Source organism: Haliotis rufescens, unplaced genomic scaffold (genome assembly GCF_023055435.1).
Source record: "Haliotis rufescens isolate VD_foot unplaced genomic scaffold, xgHalRufe1.0.p SCAF_12, whole genome shotgun sequence".
NCBI lineage: Eukaryota > Metazoa > Mollusca > Gastropoda > Lepetellida > Haliotidae > Haliotis > Haliotis rufescens.
The window spans coordinates 7,070,830-7,090,435 of record NW_025963802.1 but is presented as its reverse complement, the minus strand read 5'-3'; the positions used below and the strand labels follow the sequence as shown (position 1 = coordinate 7,090,435).

At 36.9% G+C, this 19,606-nt stretch overlaps 1 protein-coding gene across 1 annotated transcript; it reads left to right on the top strand.

The window, feature by feature from the left end:
* The first annotated feature begins 4,332 nt into the window (after positions 1–4,332).
* Positions 4,333–5,091, top strand: LOC125378387 (chorion peroxidase-like). The gene is made up of 3 exons (XM_048393856.1): positions 4,333–4,447; positions 4,599–4,954; positions 5,068–5,091. The coding sequence occupies exons 1-3, from the start codon at positions 4,333–4,335 to the stop codon at positions 5,089–5,091; spliced, it is 495 nt and encodes a 164-aa protein (XP_048249813.1).
* Positions 5,092–19,606: the final 14,515 nt, after the last annotated feature.

Sequence of the window (19,606 nt, the reverse complement as noted above, 5' to 3'; positions counted from 1 at the left end):
TACTACTACTACTACTACTACTACTACTTCTACTACTACTACTACTACCACTACTTGAAAAATAAGCTGTGTGAATAAAAATGAATTTGAAAGATTTGCTTGTTTGATTGTTGTTTCGTGTCCAGGCCAGACATTCCTGTAATTGACATTTTGATCATATTGGATACCACTACTGCAACATCGCAACTAAAACAACAACAACTACTACTACTTCTGCTATTTTTACTACTACTACTACTACTACTACTACTACTACTACTACTACTACTACTACTACAACTACTACTACTACTACTACTACTGATGCTGCTACTACTACTTGAAAACTTCTCTGTATAAATAAAAATGAATTAACCGCACTTAGCAGTATTCAAGCTGTATGACGGCAATCGAGTCTAGACCAGACAATCCAGTGATTGACATTATGATCATCGATCTACGGAAATGGGAAACGATGACATGCATCAACTATGTCAGCGAGCCTGACCATCCTGTTAGTCGCCTCTTACGGAATAAGAAAGAGATGGTGTATTGAAAATATGTCCTCAAAGTACATTATGAAAACGATTAAAATTACAGTAGCAAGTTAAAGTAAATATACTGATTAGATCCTTGTGATGTTCAAGCTAAAAGAACTACATATCTGAAGGGAAGGGTCACGTGACATATTTTGTGGAGAAGATCCTTAGAGATTGTTGGATACATTAATTATTTTATTAGTTTCTTAGGTCAATAAACAAGAAACTGATACATTCTCCAGTTTCAGTTCTTAGTTTTACACTACTATGACATATAATCATAACAATGCATGTCAATAATACCCTCTGATGAGAAGCTGTTTACCAACTGCCACACCAAGAACAATGGCGGTGATGACGCTGCTCCGGGATATTCAGCCTGCCTCCACATAATCCAAAATGTTTAGTTCCCCATGCAGATGTCGGATTATACCCACCAGGGGAGAGTGAATTAAAGGGTAATCTGTGTTGATTTAATCCAGGAATATGAGTATAAATACACGGTCCCATCTTTGGTGTATCAGACATTCCCACTTTGTACTGGACAGAAGCAGAAACGATGAAAGTTGTGTTGTTTGTGTGTATGTTGACCGCGGTCACTGCTGGAGAGGCGGACACAGAGGTAGGTTGTTTTTTGGTTCTTCTTCTTCTTCTTCTACTTTTTCTTTTTCTTCTTTTTCTCATTATCGGTATTAGTATTAATCTGGATACTGAATGTCTGTAGAAAATCAGTACATATAAGAAATATTATGTAATTTCTTACTATGGACTTATGGTTCTAAAACTGCTTTCTCTCATCATGTTCAAACTTACGGGTGGCCTACGGTGTTTGAAATTATCACATCTGTTTTACCCTAGACCAATTATTTAACCGATGTTCACTCATTTCCTTATAGGTAAACAACATCAAATCCGTCATTGAGCAACGTGAGTATAGTCTTTTAAAAATAATGAAATATATAATGACAAGCAATAGTGAAGGACCGAATAATACTATTTTAGTTCCTTCTGCTTGGGTGTAACTCACGCAATTGGGATCATGTTACATGCTGAAATAAAGAGTAACAGTTCTAAACATGCCAACCCTTCTGCTTACTATTATGCTTAGTCCTTCATTGTAGTGACGTAAATTTTTAAATGAATTTTACTAAATATAATTGGAATGCATTAAAGTATAGATATCATATTTTGTGAGCTGAGCTTTTTAAGTAAACTACCTTTCCTTCAGTCCAGGCAATACAATCAGATCTGTTTGGAATGGACCGTGAGACCAACAAGAAATTCCCTGATTTGTCCAAAACGAACAGTAAGTTCACACCGGGTACATTGTGACAAGTCGAGATATACATTTGATGTAACGATGGTTGGAGATAATAATGTTGTATTGAATTCTAAGATTGAAAGAGATATACAGACATAAGATGTGTAAATATGGTTTTGGATATACCCTGAACGATGCACATGAAATCTTTCTAACTTGAATGTTTTTTCGATTGCATTCATAATCTATGACAGCCCTATTTCTCTAAGCTGATGTTCAAACTTACTTACTTACCTATTAGATTATGTTGCTGGTGCGACACAAAGTTCACCAACGACGTGGGTTGACCACCAAGGAACAGTTAAAAGACAAACGCTGGACAGAGAAATCAGAATAATGGACATGATGTTCAGACTCCTGCATGGTAAGAAGTTTAATGTTCAACATTAACGGAATCACTATCCATGTTTTAGCGATTTGTTTTAACTGACAAATCTGATCATACTGTCTTATTTGTCAGTAAATACATTGAATTGGTCCCTACTTTAGTCCAGTTTTCATTATATTGTGAAGCATTATACCATGCTTGAGATATTCACTTTGTTTTGAAACAATATAACTTATATGTGTATACTTCAAAGGATTTATTGCATCTGAGTTATACCGATTACAAAGTCTGATTATTTAAAACAAATATTTTGCTGATACGCGTTCTCAAACATCATTATACAATATAGACCATCAAGTAGTTCAGATAGGGCGACCTTTGATAAGAATTACGAAGTAAAATGACACTTAAATTGTCCCATGATAGTAAGCAGTGTGTTGATGCCTTTACTTTGACGTAGGTGATGACGAAGACAATTATGTTGTTTGTACACTGGCTGACGCCGCCGAGACGTCTCAGATCTCTTTAGATGACATCAGCACATCCAAGTATCAAGACAAACACACCATTAGGTCAGTTTCGTACTAATTCCTTCGTTTGTGGTTGAGAGTTTAATGTAGTTGATACCTACACCAATTACCATCAGATTTGATAACAGCATTCACTTCCTCAGACGGCGCTCTATCGACTGCAAACAAGACGTCGGCTACCGGACAATGGACGGAAGTTGCAACAATGCTCGCTGGCCAGCCTGGGGATCCACCAACCAACCATTCAAGAGATTTATTGATCCTGCATATGATGATGGTAAAGAGCAGGTTTTCTTCTGATATCATATTGATATAAGAACTTAAAAATCATTGTTTCATGCTAATAACCATGGCAACTCATTAATAAACCAGACCGTTTGATAGCAAGTCTTGTAATTATTCCATTGACATTAAGTTATGCCCTTTCAATATCACACAACTAACCATGCACAAGGGAACTTTTAAAGCAAAGGTTTGGCTTTCCAGGCAAGTTCGTTCCCCGAATGAGAGGCGTTGATGGTTATCCCCTTCCCAGTCCACGTGCCATCAGTGTGGCCGTACATCCGGGAGTTGACAGTCCTTCTAACGACCACACGGTGATGGTGATGCAGTGGGGGCAGTTTGTGGACCATGATCTCACCGGAACTCCTCTCCATGCAGGTAGGTGCCAAGTGGCCAAAACTCTCTGCCTATTAAAGTGACCAGAAGTGTGATGTTGAAATCAGATAAACTGTGATATTTGTTTTTGTAATCCATATTTTTCGAACCTATTTTCATCATTAAGCTATCCATCTGTGAACTTTACAAATCCTCAAATTCCTTCAAGGTGATGTTCACTCCAAATGTTGCGATGGTCACACAATAGGAAAGATGCATTCTGATGTACAAGCTGGGTAAGCAATCAACATTCTATATTTTCCACACTTAATCATTATGTTTCGGTTAATCGAAATTACTGGTCGTCATATTTAGAACAGACTTTGAAATTACGTGGCATTGTAGACATTATTATAATTGGGATGAAAGAGAAAAAAGCCTTTCCATCACCATAAACCTCTACTGTAAAATCCCGAGTACATCACATACATGTGCTTGTGCATCATAACATATCATAAGCATTATCATAACAATGTTTGATTGGAACAAGGAAATATGTTAATTCTTTTGCTATTTCGCTGTTCCAGCGGCCCTTGTTTCCCGATCACCATGCCAGTAAATGAAGGACATTTCCAAAAGAAATGCCTGGAGTTCAAAAGATCAGCCCCAGCACCTGGAAGGAGTGAGTATATGAATACTAAGCTGTGAAGGTTACCTCATCTCAACATTGGGTTGTTCAGTCATTATTTATCTGTTCTTTCTAACATAACGTATTAAGTAACGAAGCCATAAACAGCACTGTATGATAATACCCATGTTTAATTGAAAATGTCACTTCCAGATACCCGGGAACAGTTGAACCTACTGACGTCCTTCGTGGACGCCTCTAACGTGTACGGCCTCAGTCAGGATCAGATCAATCACCTCAGGAACGGACGTAAGTCAGGCAATATTTAGTAATGAATTATAATTTGTGATAAAAGAAATATGTTACATTTTGACAGCATACCCCCGAGAGTAATTTTTACATACAAATTAATGTCGTCATTCAACTTTTCAGCCTACTTAAAAATCAAGGGAGATAACCTGTTGCCAGAATCCAACCAAGGCAACTGTCGAACAAGCAATACCAACGAATGGTGTTTTGAAGCTGGTAAATACAACTTATTAATGTATTTGAAGTAATATTTTCAGAGTCTGTTCATAAAGTACTTCACACATGACTATTTGGTACAATTGAAATGATATGGATAATTCATTTCACAACATTGTCACAACTTCTTTATAACTAACTTCATCATTAGGTGACGACCGTGTGAACGTGTTCCCTGGTCTGGCCGTGCTACACACCGTGTTTGTCCGAGAACACAACCGTCTTGTCAAAGAACTTGCTGATGTCATGCCATCGACCACTCCTGATGATGTCTTGTTTGAGGAGGCCAGAAAGATCGTGTCAGCCATCATCCAACAAGTCACCTACCGCGAATGGTTGCCCATTATTGTTGGGCCCTTGGCCATGAGGAAGTACAGACTGACCCCTGGCTTCAGCTTCAGGTACAACATCACCCAAAACCCCACCATCTACAACGTCTTTGCCACCGCCGCCTTCAGATACGGCCACTCCACCATTCCACGTTTCCTGACCCTCGGAGATCGACATGTACCCATAGAACAGCTCTTCAACAGACCTTCTGAAGTCATCAAAGATTTGGACACCGTGCTGAAGGCTATCCTCAAGGACAGACATCAGGAGGTTAACCGATTCATCAACAGTGGGATGACGGAGCATTTGTTTGAGACGTCGGGCAATAACGGCTTTGACATCGTGTCCTTAAACATTCAGAGAGGTCGTGACCATGGCCTGCCATCATACAACAACTTCCGCAAGGCATGCCAGCTATCGGAAGTGACTTCATTTGATGACAGTGTATTTGGTAAAGCAGGACCTGCTTTGAAAAGTGTATACAGGTTTGTCTTATTTAATTTACTCTTATATGTGAACAGAATTAGTGTAACAAATTTAAAAAATAAAGATAGTTTAACTCTTCTCTGACATTTCTCAAGATCTCCTTACATATGTGTATTCTTGCTTCAGTTCCCCTGATGACATCGACATATTTACCGGTGCAGTAGCTGAACAACACTTGCATGGCGGTGCAGTGGGCCCACTCCTCGCTTGTCTGATTGGTCAACAGTTTCATGATCTGAAATATGGCGACTCATTCTGGTTCGAAACATCTCATCCAAGAAAGGGCTTTACATCAGGTACTGTCAAATCTGTTTGTATTTCTGCGTGCTTGTATGGTTTGTTAACATATTTGTTTTATGTCAAAATATGTACTTATTAGATAACCTAACATACCTTTAAGATGAAAACGCTATACAATTTTGTTTGTGTGACGTTTCATTCTATTCATCAAAATGTTTTGCTGTTTCACTGACAATAGTGTGGAAAGATACTCTCTTGTTCTCCGAAGTGATTGTACATATAAATAATAATGACATTTTCTATTTCAGGGCAACTGTCTGAGATCCGACGAATGCGCTTTGCTAAAATTCTTTGTAGGAATTCAGGAGTGAAGTCCATCCAAAGAGATCCTTTTACAGTGTACTCAAAAGAAAGGTAGGCAATGAAGACATCTAGCTTCATCATTTGTCAGTAATTAATCATTTCACACAGACAGAACTCATATCAACATGCGACAGGGTATATCTGGCGTACTTCATTTAGTGAACATTGATCAGAATTGTATCCTGGATCCATTTACACCTCGTGACACACTTTGAATGTAACATATTCAGGCTCATTCAGTTATATAGGATACGAATGTCAAACCTGATCACATGAAGTATGTTGCTATCTTAATGGGATGACATAATTTTTGTATTTTACAGCAATCCCATGATACCCTGCAACGATCTTCCAACAATCGATTTAACCAAATGGCGGAGATGAGAAGTTGCTTGGCCTGTCCTTAGGTTCAACAATGAACCCGATTACTTGAAACATAAGATTTCTTGCGTGTGAGGTGTTCCAACACGTATATCCCACACTACTGGTCGTGGTTTGTAAGATGCATAAATCACAGAGGACATTACATTTTTGACATTTTTGTTCAGTTGTCTTCATTGTAAATATGTAATGCTAAGAACATTTGGGTAAAGCATTTCACTAATAATGCTGGAATAATTAAATAAAATGTCAGTTAACATTATACCTGATTATAATGCCTACACTTAATGAGAACAAAACAAATTGGTAACTAATTAAGTGTGTGAATCCATCAGTCACACCATCAAAGCGTTTAATCACAGTATACAAGTTGCATTAATATTGGCAGTGTATGTTTATGGCATTGTATAATATATTTGTCAAGGGCATAAACATATTCTACATGTTTGACTTGCACTATTTCATAGATCTATGAAGGAGGTGTATTTTATTCTTTATCATTGTATGATATTGTATAATATATTGTTGATGTCGTGCTTAAAAATTTGGACCCGTGAAGATTCCGGGGTAGAATAGGTCTTCAGCAACCCATGCTTGCCGTAAATGGTCACTATGCTTGTCGTAAAAGGCGACTAACGGGATCGGGTGGTCAGGCTCGCTGACTTGGTTGATGCATGTCATCGATGTCAATTGCGTGGATCGATGCTCATGATATCAATCACTGGATTGTCTGGTCCAGACTCGATTATTTACAGACCGCCTTCATATAGCTGGAATATTGCTGATTGCGGCGTTAAACAACAAACCAACCAACCAACCAACTTAAAAATTTGAAAATTTATATATAAAGTTCAATAGAAACAATATTGAACAATACTTGTATTCTATCATATATCACATTCAATTGTATTTGTTAATTTTACAACCGTTTTGTAATAAACACGTTCTCTTTTGTATTTCTGATTCATGATCTGTTAATTTCTTGGTTTCGCGCATTCATCTACCGTTTGGTTGGCTGATTGGCACATTGATACGTTTCACATTTGTGTTAATGTTTGGTATCATGGCATAGTGTCCAGGTTCTAGATACATATTGTTTCTAACCGAGCAGTGCCTTCTGTATGTGTATAGATCACATTGTCCCATACAGTACTTCCGATACAGGTATATAGCTCACATTGTCCCAGACAGTGCTTCCTATACACGTATTACACTTCACATTTCGCCGTCAGTGCTAACAACACACGCAGATAGTTCACATTATTCCAGACAGTGCTTTCTATAGATGTACATGTATATACTTCCCACTATCGCTTTCAGTGCTTCCTACAAACGCAGATAGTTCACATTGTCGCAGCCAGTGTTTGCTATACGTGTATATACAATGTAGTTTATTCTTTATATGTTTATTCTTCATATTGTCACAGATCATGTTTCCAATACGCGAATATATATATATATATATATATATATATATATGAAACAAACATAAAATATAAAAGATACATTAAATACATTGAAAGCACTGAACGTGCTATAGAGGGATTCAGATGCACATGTAGGTTACTCAACGAAGCAATGATTGTATTAATAGTTGACATATGCGGGTGGATAGATCGGGCATGGTTCTTACATATTTGGACAACCATGTTTGCCATATAAAGAAAAACAGATTATCCCGTAATCCGACTTCATGTTTACAATGAGAGCCATACAACAACCAGCTATATCGCGGAGTAAAATAGTTCCTCAAAAAGAGAAGTGGCATGAGCGTATGGATGTACAACTTGCTCTTCAGAAACATCTTACGCAGCACATGTCTTCAAATCATATCCTCATTAGATGAGAAAGTTCTGTAAAGAACTACCTCATTAAGTCAGTCACAATGACAGCGCGTCGTAATACATTTACAACAAGTACAAGACGTCAAAATGGCTGACACGATAAACGTGACGGGAGAGATTTCCGAAGTTGTTAATGAACTTGTGGCGGTTACATGTGTTAGTCATCATTGATCAACTGGCCGATCATTGAAAGGTGAATAAAGATGCGTCAAACAGACACAAAGGTAATTTCATAGATTGCTGGAGACGGTCATTGTCAGCCGAAGAGACGGATCGAGTCGATACTATGATAGTTTAGATGTGCATTTCTTCGTTTATTCATTAGGATAGGCCGTGGCGAGGATATTCGTAAACAATCATGTAGTGACGCTCTCTGACATTTCTCAATGTATACTGAAACGCTGAGATCAAGAATAAAGGTTCTAAATGATCATATAGAACACTTATGTATGTTTTCGTGCTGGGGAATTCCCAGGGGTTTCCCCAGGAATGTGGAAGTAGTCCGTCAGTGTTGACGTCATTTCAAGAACACGGTCTCGTGAAAAACGTATGAACGTCAAATTGTGTCGTTCATACACTTATGAACGTCAATTTCGAGGTCATGTGACCGTCCTCTCGTCCAATGGAAAAGCCGTATATCGTGTAAACTTCAAATTAAAAAAATATTACTGAATAAACGCTGTCATCAAGTGATCGATATATGGTCGTCTTTGAGTGAAAATAACTACAATTGATATCATTATTCCACACATATAATCATTCATTATCCCGTTGTCAATGAACACGATGAGCAGTTGTCGTGAGTTGGTGCTCTTCCATTGATCTGATTCGTTCATACGATAAGAATAAAGTTTATTGTTGCGTCACACGACATACCTTAATCAAGTGAAAATTGTAATACATGCATCTATTAAATATGTCAACATAGATCGTGTATTGTCCAGCCAAAACGACCTAAGAGACACATAAATGCAAATAATTTCATACTTTGAAGTTTACACTGTTTCTTTCATGCTGATTGGCTGAATGGGTAGTCACGTGATCTGTTTGGAGTTCACACACCTGTGAACGGACAAAAAAAAGTTCACACGAGGTGAACAATTTTTTGCGAAATTGATCGTGTGAACTTTTGCCGGAACTACTTTCCGGGGTTGCCCCGAATTTTCGATCGGTGTTTACGATCAACTCGTTTTTTCTATTTTCTCTACATTTATCAGCAATGTAATTAATTTAGTATTTTTGCTTGGTCTTGTAACATTTCATCTGACTATCAATGAATAAATGCTTTGGTTCTGGTGTTTGATGTCTAGCTGCTACATGAAACCAAATGGATTGTCCTTATGGTGATTTGGATATGGAATGGCTATCTTTCAATACTAATAATGCAAGAAAAGAAAATTAATTCTGTAAAATTACTGATGTGAACGAAATTGATTTATTGAGCGATATTGACTTTGATGCCTTGTTTTCAGAAATGACAGGAATCTAGCAACAATGAAAACAATGTAGTACCCTGCTCAGATGTAGCCGCTGACACAGAGCAAAGACTGCTTCTGATCAATCCCAAACTAAAACCTGATTCACTATCGCATCGGGAAAAAAATCTAAGCTTTTGAGAAACCATAAAACACCAACATAAATTTAAAAAAAACCCCAAACACTTGCCTGTTTTACCGATTGGTCAACGGAGACGAGAAAATATCCGCAGACGAAATTAGAAATATACTATTCCGGTTTCTGAGTTGGCCGACCTTCTCCGTGCATTCTAGGCCGAGAACCGGCGGCACACGAGGAGTGACGGGCCCAGAAATGAAGCTGGTCATACAGTAGGTCCATCTCAGGTGGCAAGAAACACCAGCTAGGCAAAATATTACAGCACACGCGACAAATCCCAAACTCCAAATATACACACTCTGACGTTGAAGATGTACACAAAACACATAAGTTTCAGAGCACTCGGTTCAATCCCCACCACTGCGATTATCCAAACACAAGCAACACATTCATAAATCGGTAATATTCCCAATTTGCTAGTGCTATGAGAGGGTTCACGCGCCGGGGTGTTTTCCATAACTGCCCCATAAACGTCATTTTCAACAGCATTAAGTATAAATTTCATCCATATGCTCCCGTTCGACTCGAAATGCTCCTCTTTACAAACTTATGTGATGTCATATATATAAATCCGCACTTGAAGGTTGATCTCGCCTCGGTGCATCGAGGCAATGTTTATATTTTTGTTAACCTTCCTGTAACCTATTGTTAAGATTTGATTTATCCCAAATATTGTTTGTTAATTTGGGGAAACGTATGTGACCGAGAGCCAGGAAATACCGGCAAAATAACATTGTTGCAATGTTCTTCGGCGAAACCAGAGGACTTCAAATTTAAGCAAACATTATTACGATATTATTCGGCGAGACTAGTAAACTACAGAGTATGAAATAATAAGAAGCCCGGGGGTTCACACAGTTTAACCACCGCTATTAAATCGTTCACACTTCAATGAACCCATCCAAACTGACGTTCAATTCTTAAGTAAATGCATATATATACATATATATAATTTATAAAGTGGAAAGACAGTATAATGACCACTCCCGCATTCATCAATGTATTTGCTTACATTTATACAACGTACATTTGGATCTAGAATTTGTTGTCTGTGTAGAGGGATTCGGTCTTTTAGTTGCATTCCAGTTTCTCCAATATAATGCTCACCACATCTCGCACATGTTAAAACATATATGACATCTTTACAGTGACAATTCATGTTGTTTTTAACAGTAAATAGTTTATCGTGGAAAAATTTAAATTTACAGTCTTCAATTATTATTGGGCAAGTTCCACATCGAGGTGTGTTCCACTTTGTTACACTGACGGTATTTGTATTTTGTGAGTATTTGGATGTACAGAGAACTTAAACTAGAACTTGGAGATTTTTAGGCTGTCTAGTACTGCCTATAAGTTTACACTTAGATAAACATGTTTTCATAGTTTTACTTTGCTGTAAAATTGGAATATTGGCTTTTATAAAGGGCATAATGTTACAGTTTCTAGGATTGTAGGTACACACAAATGGAAGAATGTCCGTGTCTGTATCTGTTTCTTTTGTTTTCATTAATGTTTCTCGTGGAATTTTCATTGCTTTATTTACAGCGTCTTTAACCACTCCACATGGATATCCTTGTAGTTGGTGATATGTCTTAATTCTTCTAATCCTCGGTTTCTTGTGTCCACATCCGAAACAATAGTACACACTCTTCTTGCCATCGAATATGGAATATCAATTTGAGTGTGCCGCGCATGACATGAATTGAATTGTAGGTATTGATGCATGTCCGTCGGCTTGTGGTATATATCTGTTTTCAATTGGACGCCCTGCTCAATGACTTTCACGTCAATAAATGAAATCTCATTGTGGTCACATTCCATAGAGAATGGATCGGATCCAGAATCTTCCGGAAACTCTTTCACTGTTTAGAACCAAATAATAAAACTGTCGTCCAGATATCTTCTCCATGTTTCACAAATATGTTTAGCTGTATTTACATCCACTACATCTGATAGAAATGGAGATTTTACTTTTGTCTTCCATACTGGGTGTAGTACTGTTGACTACTTTATTGTATCATCTGAGGTTTTCGCTAGGGTTATTGATTTGGTGTTTTTTAAAAGAACCTCGCGAGTCTGACCACTTGTCGATTCTATGTAGTATGGAACATGTCTTCACGTCAGAGTTACAAAGTAAGCAAGCTACACTGTTGGTATTACCCTCACTCCTGTTCCTAAATATAGGCTTCCTATAGACAGAATACCAGCATATCAAGAATATGTTTTTAGCAGAGAAAGCAGTCGAATGTTTGACGATTTTATTTCCGTTTTGCAAACTGACATAAACGCTGCAGTTATGAAATTAGCTGATATACTTATCTAGTGTGGGGAAAAGGCGGTGGCAGTCTGCAGATGGTCTAGAAATAAAACCTGTGAAGAGCAACCGTTATGGTTTGATGCAGAGTGCTGTCAACTTAAATCTAAGAAATACATGCTACTAAATCGTTTCAGATCATTCAAGAGTGACTCAAACTTAAAAGACTATTTATGTGCAAAAACTGAATTCAGAAAGAAGTGTAAAACTAAACAAAATGAGTATAAAATGCATATGAGTCAGAAATTAACCGAGGCTGCAAATATGGGTGATTGTAAAGAGTTCTGGAAGACTATAAAGCACTATTTGAGAAGTAACGCACGACAAGGTGATAAAACCTCTGACACTTGGTTTAGATATTTTAAGGATTTATTAAATCCAGCTTTTAACAGAGATGTGAATGAATTTGATAAATCAGTTCAGGAATTTGTAGATTCCCATTCATGTCAACATTGTAATAATATGCCTTTTACTGACCAGTTCTTATCAGGTGAAATTACTGAAAATTAAATTAAACAAGCTTTAAATGAGTTAAAAGTGGATAAAGCAGCTGGTGAGGATGGTATACCCCCTGAATATCTGAAAAGTATAACAAATATCATAAACACTTATCTCAGGCAGCTTTTAAATAAAATTCTAGATACTGGTGTTTTTCCAGATTCCTGGAATAAAGGAATGATTATTTCTGTACATAAATCTGGAAACATATCTGATCCAAGCAACAACTATTTCTCTCTTAAATGTGACTGGCAAATTGTTTTCTGTTGTAATTGAAAAAAAGTATTAGAACATGGTTAGATGTGAATGACCTGTTATCGGAATCCCAAGCTGGATTTAGACCCAACTATTCTCCATCAGACAATATATTTATTCTTCAATCTTTGTGTACAAAATATCTTAAAAAGGGACGTTTTTATTGTGCCGTTATCGATTTCAAAAAGGCTAAATTACTAAAGGATCAACAGGCAAATTGTCAAACGTTCTACATGCATGTACTCATCAGTTAAGGCATGTATCAAGACAGATAAAGGAATCACTGAATGTTTTGGAACTTCAGCTGGTGTAAGACAGGGCTGTGTACTCAGCCCTGTCCTATTTATATTTTTCATAAATGAACTTGTAACTGAAATGTATCATGAATGTGATTACGGAGTCTTTGTGTCACAAGATATAATGAATATAATGCTGTTACTATTTGCTGATGATATTGCTTTATTATCATTTTCAGTTAGTGGCCTCCAGAAACAGTTAAATGTTCTCAAGCTATATTGTGAGAAATGGGGCCTTGAAGTAAATTTGAAAAAGACAAATGTTATTGTTTTCAGAAAAGGTGGTATTTTAAATAAATTTGAAAAAGTGACGTGTGGTAATAAGACAGTCAATGTTGTTTCATATTATAAATAATTAGGATTGACTGTATTTTCTCGATTTTCATGGTCAACAGCATGTAAGCAGTTGGCTCTGCAAGCATCTAAAGCCTTGATTCCTGTCTATAGAGCTTTTAAAGAAAACAAATGTATATCTTTCCGAGTTGTTTCGGACATTCTTGACAGAAAAATAGCACCAATTCTTCTGTATGGTTCAGAAATATGGGGATGTCATTATAATGATTCCATAGAAAAAAATCATGCCATGTACTTTAAACGTTTTTTTAAGTGTCGGTAAATATGCCTCTAACAAAGCCATTCTAGGAGAAACTGGTCGTATCAGTCTTTTTGCTTCATCCCAGCTACGGGCAGTTAAATATTGGATAATGCTACTTCGTATGAATTCAAATAGATTTCCTCTTCATGGTTATAATATGTTAAAAGCCTTGGATGAAAATGGTAAATATTGTTTATGGGTGTCTGATATCAGGAATATTCTTTGTTTGTCTGGTTTTTCTCTTGCATGGATATCTCAAGGTGTTGGAAATGCTAAATTATTTATCTTCATGCTTAAGCAAAGATTACTTGATATATTTTCACAAGATTGGCACTGTCAAATATCATCCTCAAGGTTTTTATGCCATTATACGAATATAAAATCATTACTTGTTCCTGAAAATTATGTATCTGTACTTCAGGATAGAACTTTGAGAAGATCTTTGTGTAAATTACGTATATCATTACATAATTTTAATGTTAATAATCTCAGAAAGAAAAATGTACAAGATAAAGAAAGTAGTTTATGCCGTTATTGTAATGAAAGCTATGTTGAGGATGAGTTTCATGTACTTCTCATTTGTATTATCAGTTTCTCAGAAATAGATACCTCCCTATGATTTCAACTATGTACAAAGATGAACAGCTGATGAAAAATTTGTTGAACTCCCGCAATGCTAATACAATATCATCTCTGTCAATATTCCTGAAGAAGATTTTTGAAATTAGACATTAATATCATATGTAAACTTATTATTACCTTCACGTGACTGTACAATGTTGATACAAAACAAACCCCACTTCTGTACTATAGGTCATATGGCCTAAAATATTGAATAAACTTCTGTCTGTCTGTCTGTCTGTCTGTTTGAATATGTTTAGCTGTATTTACATCCACCAAATAATCTGCTTTGGAATATAACATTTCTTCTAAGTATCCCATTACCAGAGTGGCGTATGTGTGTGCTACTTTGTTCCCATGGCTGTTCCGTTTATTTGCTGATAAAACTTGTTGTTGAAATAGAACGTGCTGTTCTCCAGTATACATTTCAAAGATTCCATGATGAACGTATGCGTGAAATTTCAGTCAATGGCATCTGGATGCTTATTCAACTAATATTGCACTGCTTCAAGTCCTAGATCATGGGGTATATTAGTATACAAACTTTTCACATGAAAGGATACATTAAATACATTGAAAGCACTGAACGTGCTTTAGAGGGATACAGATGCACATGTAGGTTGCGCCACGAAGCAATGATTGTATTATATGAGAGTGGATAGATCGGGCATGGTTCTTTCATATTTGGACAGCCATGTTTGCCGAATAAACAAACACAGATTATCCCGTAATCCGCTGATGCTGATGATAATCCGTGATAAGTTTACATCTTGTTTTCACAACAAATCCGGGATTATATCAATGAATGGTGTTGATGTGGGCGTGTCGTCATCAACTGTAATTGAGTGGTATAATAATGCTGAGACAATTGGTAATTCGCTTCTCATCAGGAGTTATTCTTGACATGCTTTGTAGACAAGTGTTGGGACACATTGAAATAGTTTCCACGTTTTGTGTCTGGAGGATTTTCTAGTCCCCGCGTGTAATGAAATAACACATACAGGGTCAACTTTTGAAAATAATTGTCCATCATCGATATTGCTAATAGTAACTGACAATTCAATGTAATCGTAAATTTTCCACTTATTCATAAACACGAAGTCCAGTCGTACATTTTATGTTGTACACACATATCTCAATAATAATTCTGGAAAGTTAGTACTGGTTGTCAACGTTGATATATGCAACAGTCAGTATGTATGTTTCATCGAGTATGGATAAGCGAATCTTTGGCAGATAACATGGGCACGTGATACTTGAGACACGTATTGGATACCACTACTAAAACAACAACAAACTACTACTACTACTACTACTACTACTACTACTACTACTACTACTACTACTACTACTACTACTACTACTACTACTGCTACTTGAAAACTTAGCTGTGTGAATAAAAATGAATTTGAAAGATTTGCTTGTTTGATTTGTTGTTTTGTGTCCAGGCCAGACATTCCTGTAATTGACATTTTGATCATATTGGATACCACTACTGCAACATCGCAACTAAAACAACAACAACTACTACTACTTCTGCTACAACTACTACTACTACTACTACTACTACTACTACTACTACTACTACTACTACTACTACTACTTGAAAACTTCTCTGTGAAAATAAAAATGAATTAACCGCACTGAGCAGTATTCAAGCTATATGACGGCAGTCTGTAAATAATCGAGTCTAGACCAGACAATCCAGTGATTGACATTATGATCATCGATCTATGCAAAAGGGAAACGATGACATGCATCAATTATGTCAGCGAGCCTGATCATCCGATCCTGTTAGTCGCCTCTTACGGAATAAGAAAGAGATGGTGTATTGAAAATATGTCCTCAAAGTATATTATGAAAACGATTAAATTTACAGTAGCAAGTTAAAGTGAATATACTGATTAGATCCTTGTGATGTTCAAGCTAAAATAACTACATATCTGAAGGGAAGGGTCACGTGACATATTTTGTGGAGATGTTCCTTAGAGATTGTTGGATACATTAATTATTTTATTAGTTTCTTAGGTCAATTAACAAGAAACTTATACTTTCTCCAGTTTCAGTTCTTAGTTTTACATTACTATGACATATAATCATAACAATGCATGTCAATAATACCCTCTGATGAGAAGCAGTTTACCAACTGCCTCGTTATTGGTGTTTATACACCACACCAAGAACAATGGAGGTGATGACGCTGCTCCGGGATAATCAGCCTGCCTCCACTTAATCCAAAATGTTTAGTTCCCCCATGTAGATGTCGGATTATACCCACCAGGGGAGAGTGAATTAAAGGGTAATCTGTGTTGATTTAATCCAGGAATATGAGTATAAATACACGGTCCCATCTTTGGTGTATCAGACATTCCAACTTTGTACTGGACAGAAGCAGAAACGATGAAAGTTGTGTTGTTTGTGTGTATGTTGACCGTGGTCACTGCTGGAGAGGCGGACAAAGAGGTAGGTTGTTTTTGGGTTCTTCTTCTTCTACTTTTTCTTTTTATTCTTCTTCTCATTATCGGTATTAGTATTTATCTGGCTACTGAATGTCTGTAGAAAATCAATTCACATAAGAAATGTTATGTAATTTCTTACTATGGACTTATGGTTCTAAAACTGCTTTCTCTCATCATGTTCAAACTTATGGGTGACCAATGGTGTTTGAAATTATCACATCTGTTTTAACCTAGACCGATTATTTAACCGATGTTCACTCATTTCCTTATAGGTAAACAACATCAATTCCGTCATTGAGCAACGTGAGTATAGTCTTTTAAAAATAATGAAATAAATCTTGACAAGCAATAGTGAAGGATCGAATAATACTATTTTAGTTCCTTCTGCTTGGGTGTAACTCACGCAACTGGGATCATGTTACATGCTGAAATAAAGAGATATCAGTTCTAAACATGCGAACTTTCTACTAACTATTATGCTTAGTCCTTCAATGTAGTGACGTAAATTTTTAAATGAATTTTACTAAATATAATTTGAATGCATTAAAGTATAGATATTATATTTTGTTTAGCTGAGCTTTTTAAGTAAACTACCTTTCCTTCAGTCCAGGCAATACAATCAGATCTGTTTGGAATGGACCGTGAGACCAACAAGAAATTCCCTGATTTGTCCAAAACGAACAGTAAGTTCACACCGGGTACATTGTTACAAGTCGAGATACACATTTGATGTAACGATGGTTGGAGATAATAACGTTGTCTTGAATTCTAAGATTGAAAGAGATATACAGACATAAGATGAGTAAATATGGTTTTGGATATACCCTGAACGATGCACATGAAATCTTCTTAACTTGGTTTGATACTGCCAGATTGTTTCACATATCCGGTTTAACACAACTAGACAGAAGAAAATATAGGGTGGCGGAGTATGAATGTTTTTTCGATTGCATTCATAATCTATGACAGCCCTATTTCTCTATTCTGATGTTCAAACTTACTTACTTACCTATTAGATTATGTTGCTGGTGCGACACAAACTTCACCAACGACGTGGGGTGACAACCAAGGAACAGTTAAAGGACAAACGCTGGACAGAGAAATCAGAATAATGGACATCATGTTCAGATTCCTGCATGGTAAGAAGTTTAATGTTCAACATTAACGGCATCACTATCCATGATTTGGCGATTGGTTTAACTGACAAATCTGATCATACTGTATTTATTGTCAGTAAATACATTGAATTGGTCGCTACTTTAGTCCAGTTTTCATTATATTGTGAAGCATTATACCATGCTTTAGATACTCACTTTGTTTTGAAACAATATAACTTATATGTGTATACTTCAAAGGATTTATTGCATATGAGACACACCGATTACAAACTCTATTTATTTGAAACAAATATTTTGCTGATACGCGTCTTCAAACATCATTATACACTTTATAACATCAACTAGTTCAGATGTTGGGACCTTTGATAAGAATTCCGAAGTTAAATGACACTGAAATTGTCCCATGATAGTAAACAGTGTGTTGATGCCTTTACTTTGACGTAGGTGATGACGAAGACAAGTATGTTGTTTGTACACTGGCTGACGCCGCCGAGACGTCTCAGATCTCCTTAGACGACATCAGCACATCCAAGTATCAAGACAAACACACCATCAGGTCAGTTTCGTACTAATTCTCATCTATGGACACCTTCGTTTGTGGTTGAGAGTTTAATTTAGTTGATACCGACACCAATTACCATCAGATTTGATAACATCATTCACTTTCTCAGACGGCGCTCTATCGACTGCAAACAAGACGTAGGCTACCGGACAATGGACGGAAGTTGCAACAATGCTCGCTGGCCAACCTGGGGATCCACCAACCAACCATTCAAGAGATTTATTGATCCTGCATATGATGATGGTAAAGAGCAGGTTTTCTTCTGATATCAAATTGATATAAGAACTTAAAAATCATTATTTCATGCTAATAACCATGGCAATTAATTAATAAACCAGACCGTTTGATAGCAAGTCTTGTAATTATTCCATTGACATTTAGTTATGCCCTTTCAATATCACAACTAACTATGCGCAAGGGAACTTTTAAAGCAAAGGTTTGGCTTTCCAGGCAAGTTCGTTCCCCGAATGAGAGGCGTTGATGGTTATCCCCTTCCCAGTCCACGTGCCATCAGTGTGGCCGTACATCCGGGAGTTGACAGTCCTTCTAACGACCACACAGTGATGGTGATGCAGTGGGGGCAGTTTGTGGACCACGATCTCACCGGAACTCCTCTCCATGCAGGTAGGTGCCAAGTGGCCAAAACTCTCTGATTATCAAAGTGACCAGAAGTGTGATGTTGAAATCAGACAAACTGTGATATATTTGTTTTTGTAATCCATATTTTTCGAACCTATTTTCATCATTAAGCTATCCATCTGTGAACTTTACAAATCCTCATATTCCTTCAAGGTGATGTTCACTCCAAATGTTGCGATGGTCACACAACAGGAGAGATGCATTCTGATGTACAAGCTGGGTAAGCAATCAACATTCTATATTTTCCACACTTAATCATTCTGTTTCGGTTAATCGAAATTACTGGTCGTCATATTTAGAATGAAGAACAGACTTTGAAATTACGTGACATTGTAGACATTATTACAATTAGGATGAAAGAGACAAAAGCCTTTCCATCACCATAAACCTCTTCTGTAAAATCCCGAGTACATCACATACATGTGCTTGTGCATCATAACATATCACAAGCATTATCATAACAATGTTTGATTGGAACAAGGAAACATGTTAATTCTTTTGCTATTTCGCTGTTCCAGCGGCCCTTGTTTCCCGATCACCATGC

Coding starts and splice junctions, on each gene's coding strand:
- LOC125378387 (XM_048393856.1), top strand. CDS start 4,333: ATGTCGTCATTCAACTTTTCAGCCTACTTAAAAATCAAGGGAGATAAC. Junction 4,448..4,598: donor CGAATGGTGTTTTGAAGCTG/GTAAATACAACT, acceptor CTTCATCATTAG/GTGACGACCGTGTGAACGTG. Junction 4,955..5,067: donor TGACCCTCGGAGATCGACAT/GTACCCATAGAA, acceptor ATTCATCAACAG/TGGGATGACGGAGCATTTGT.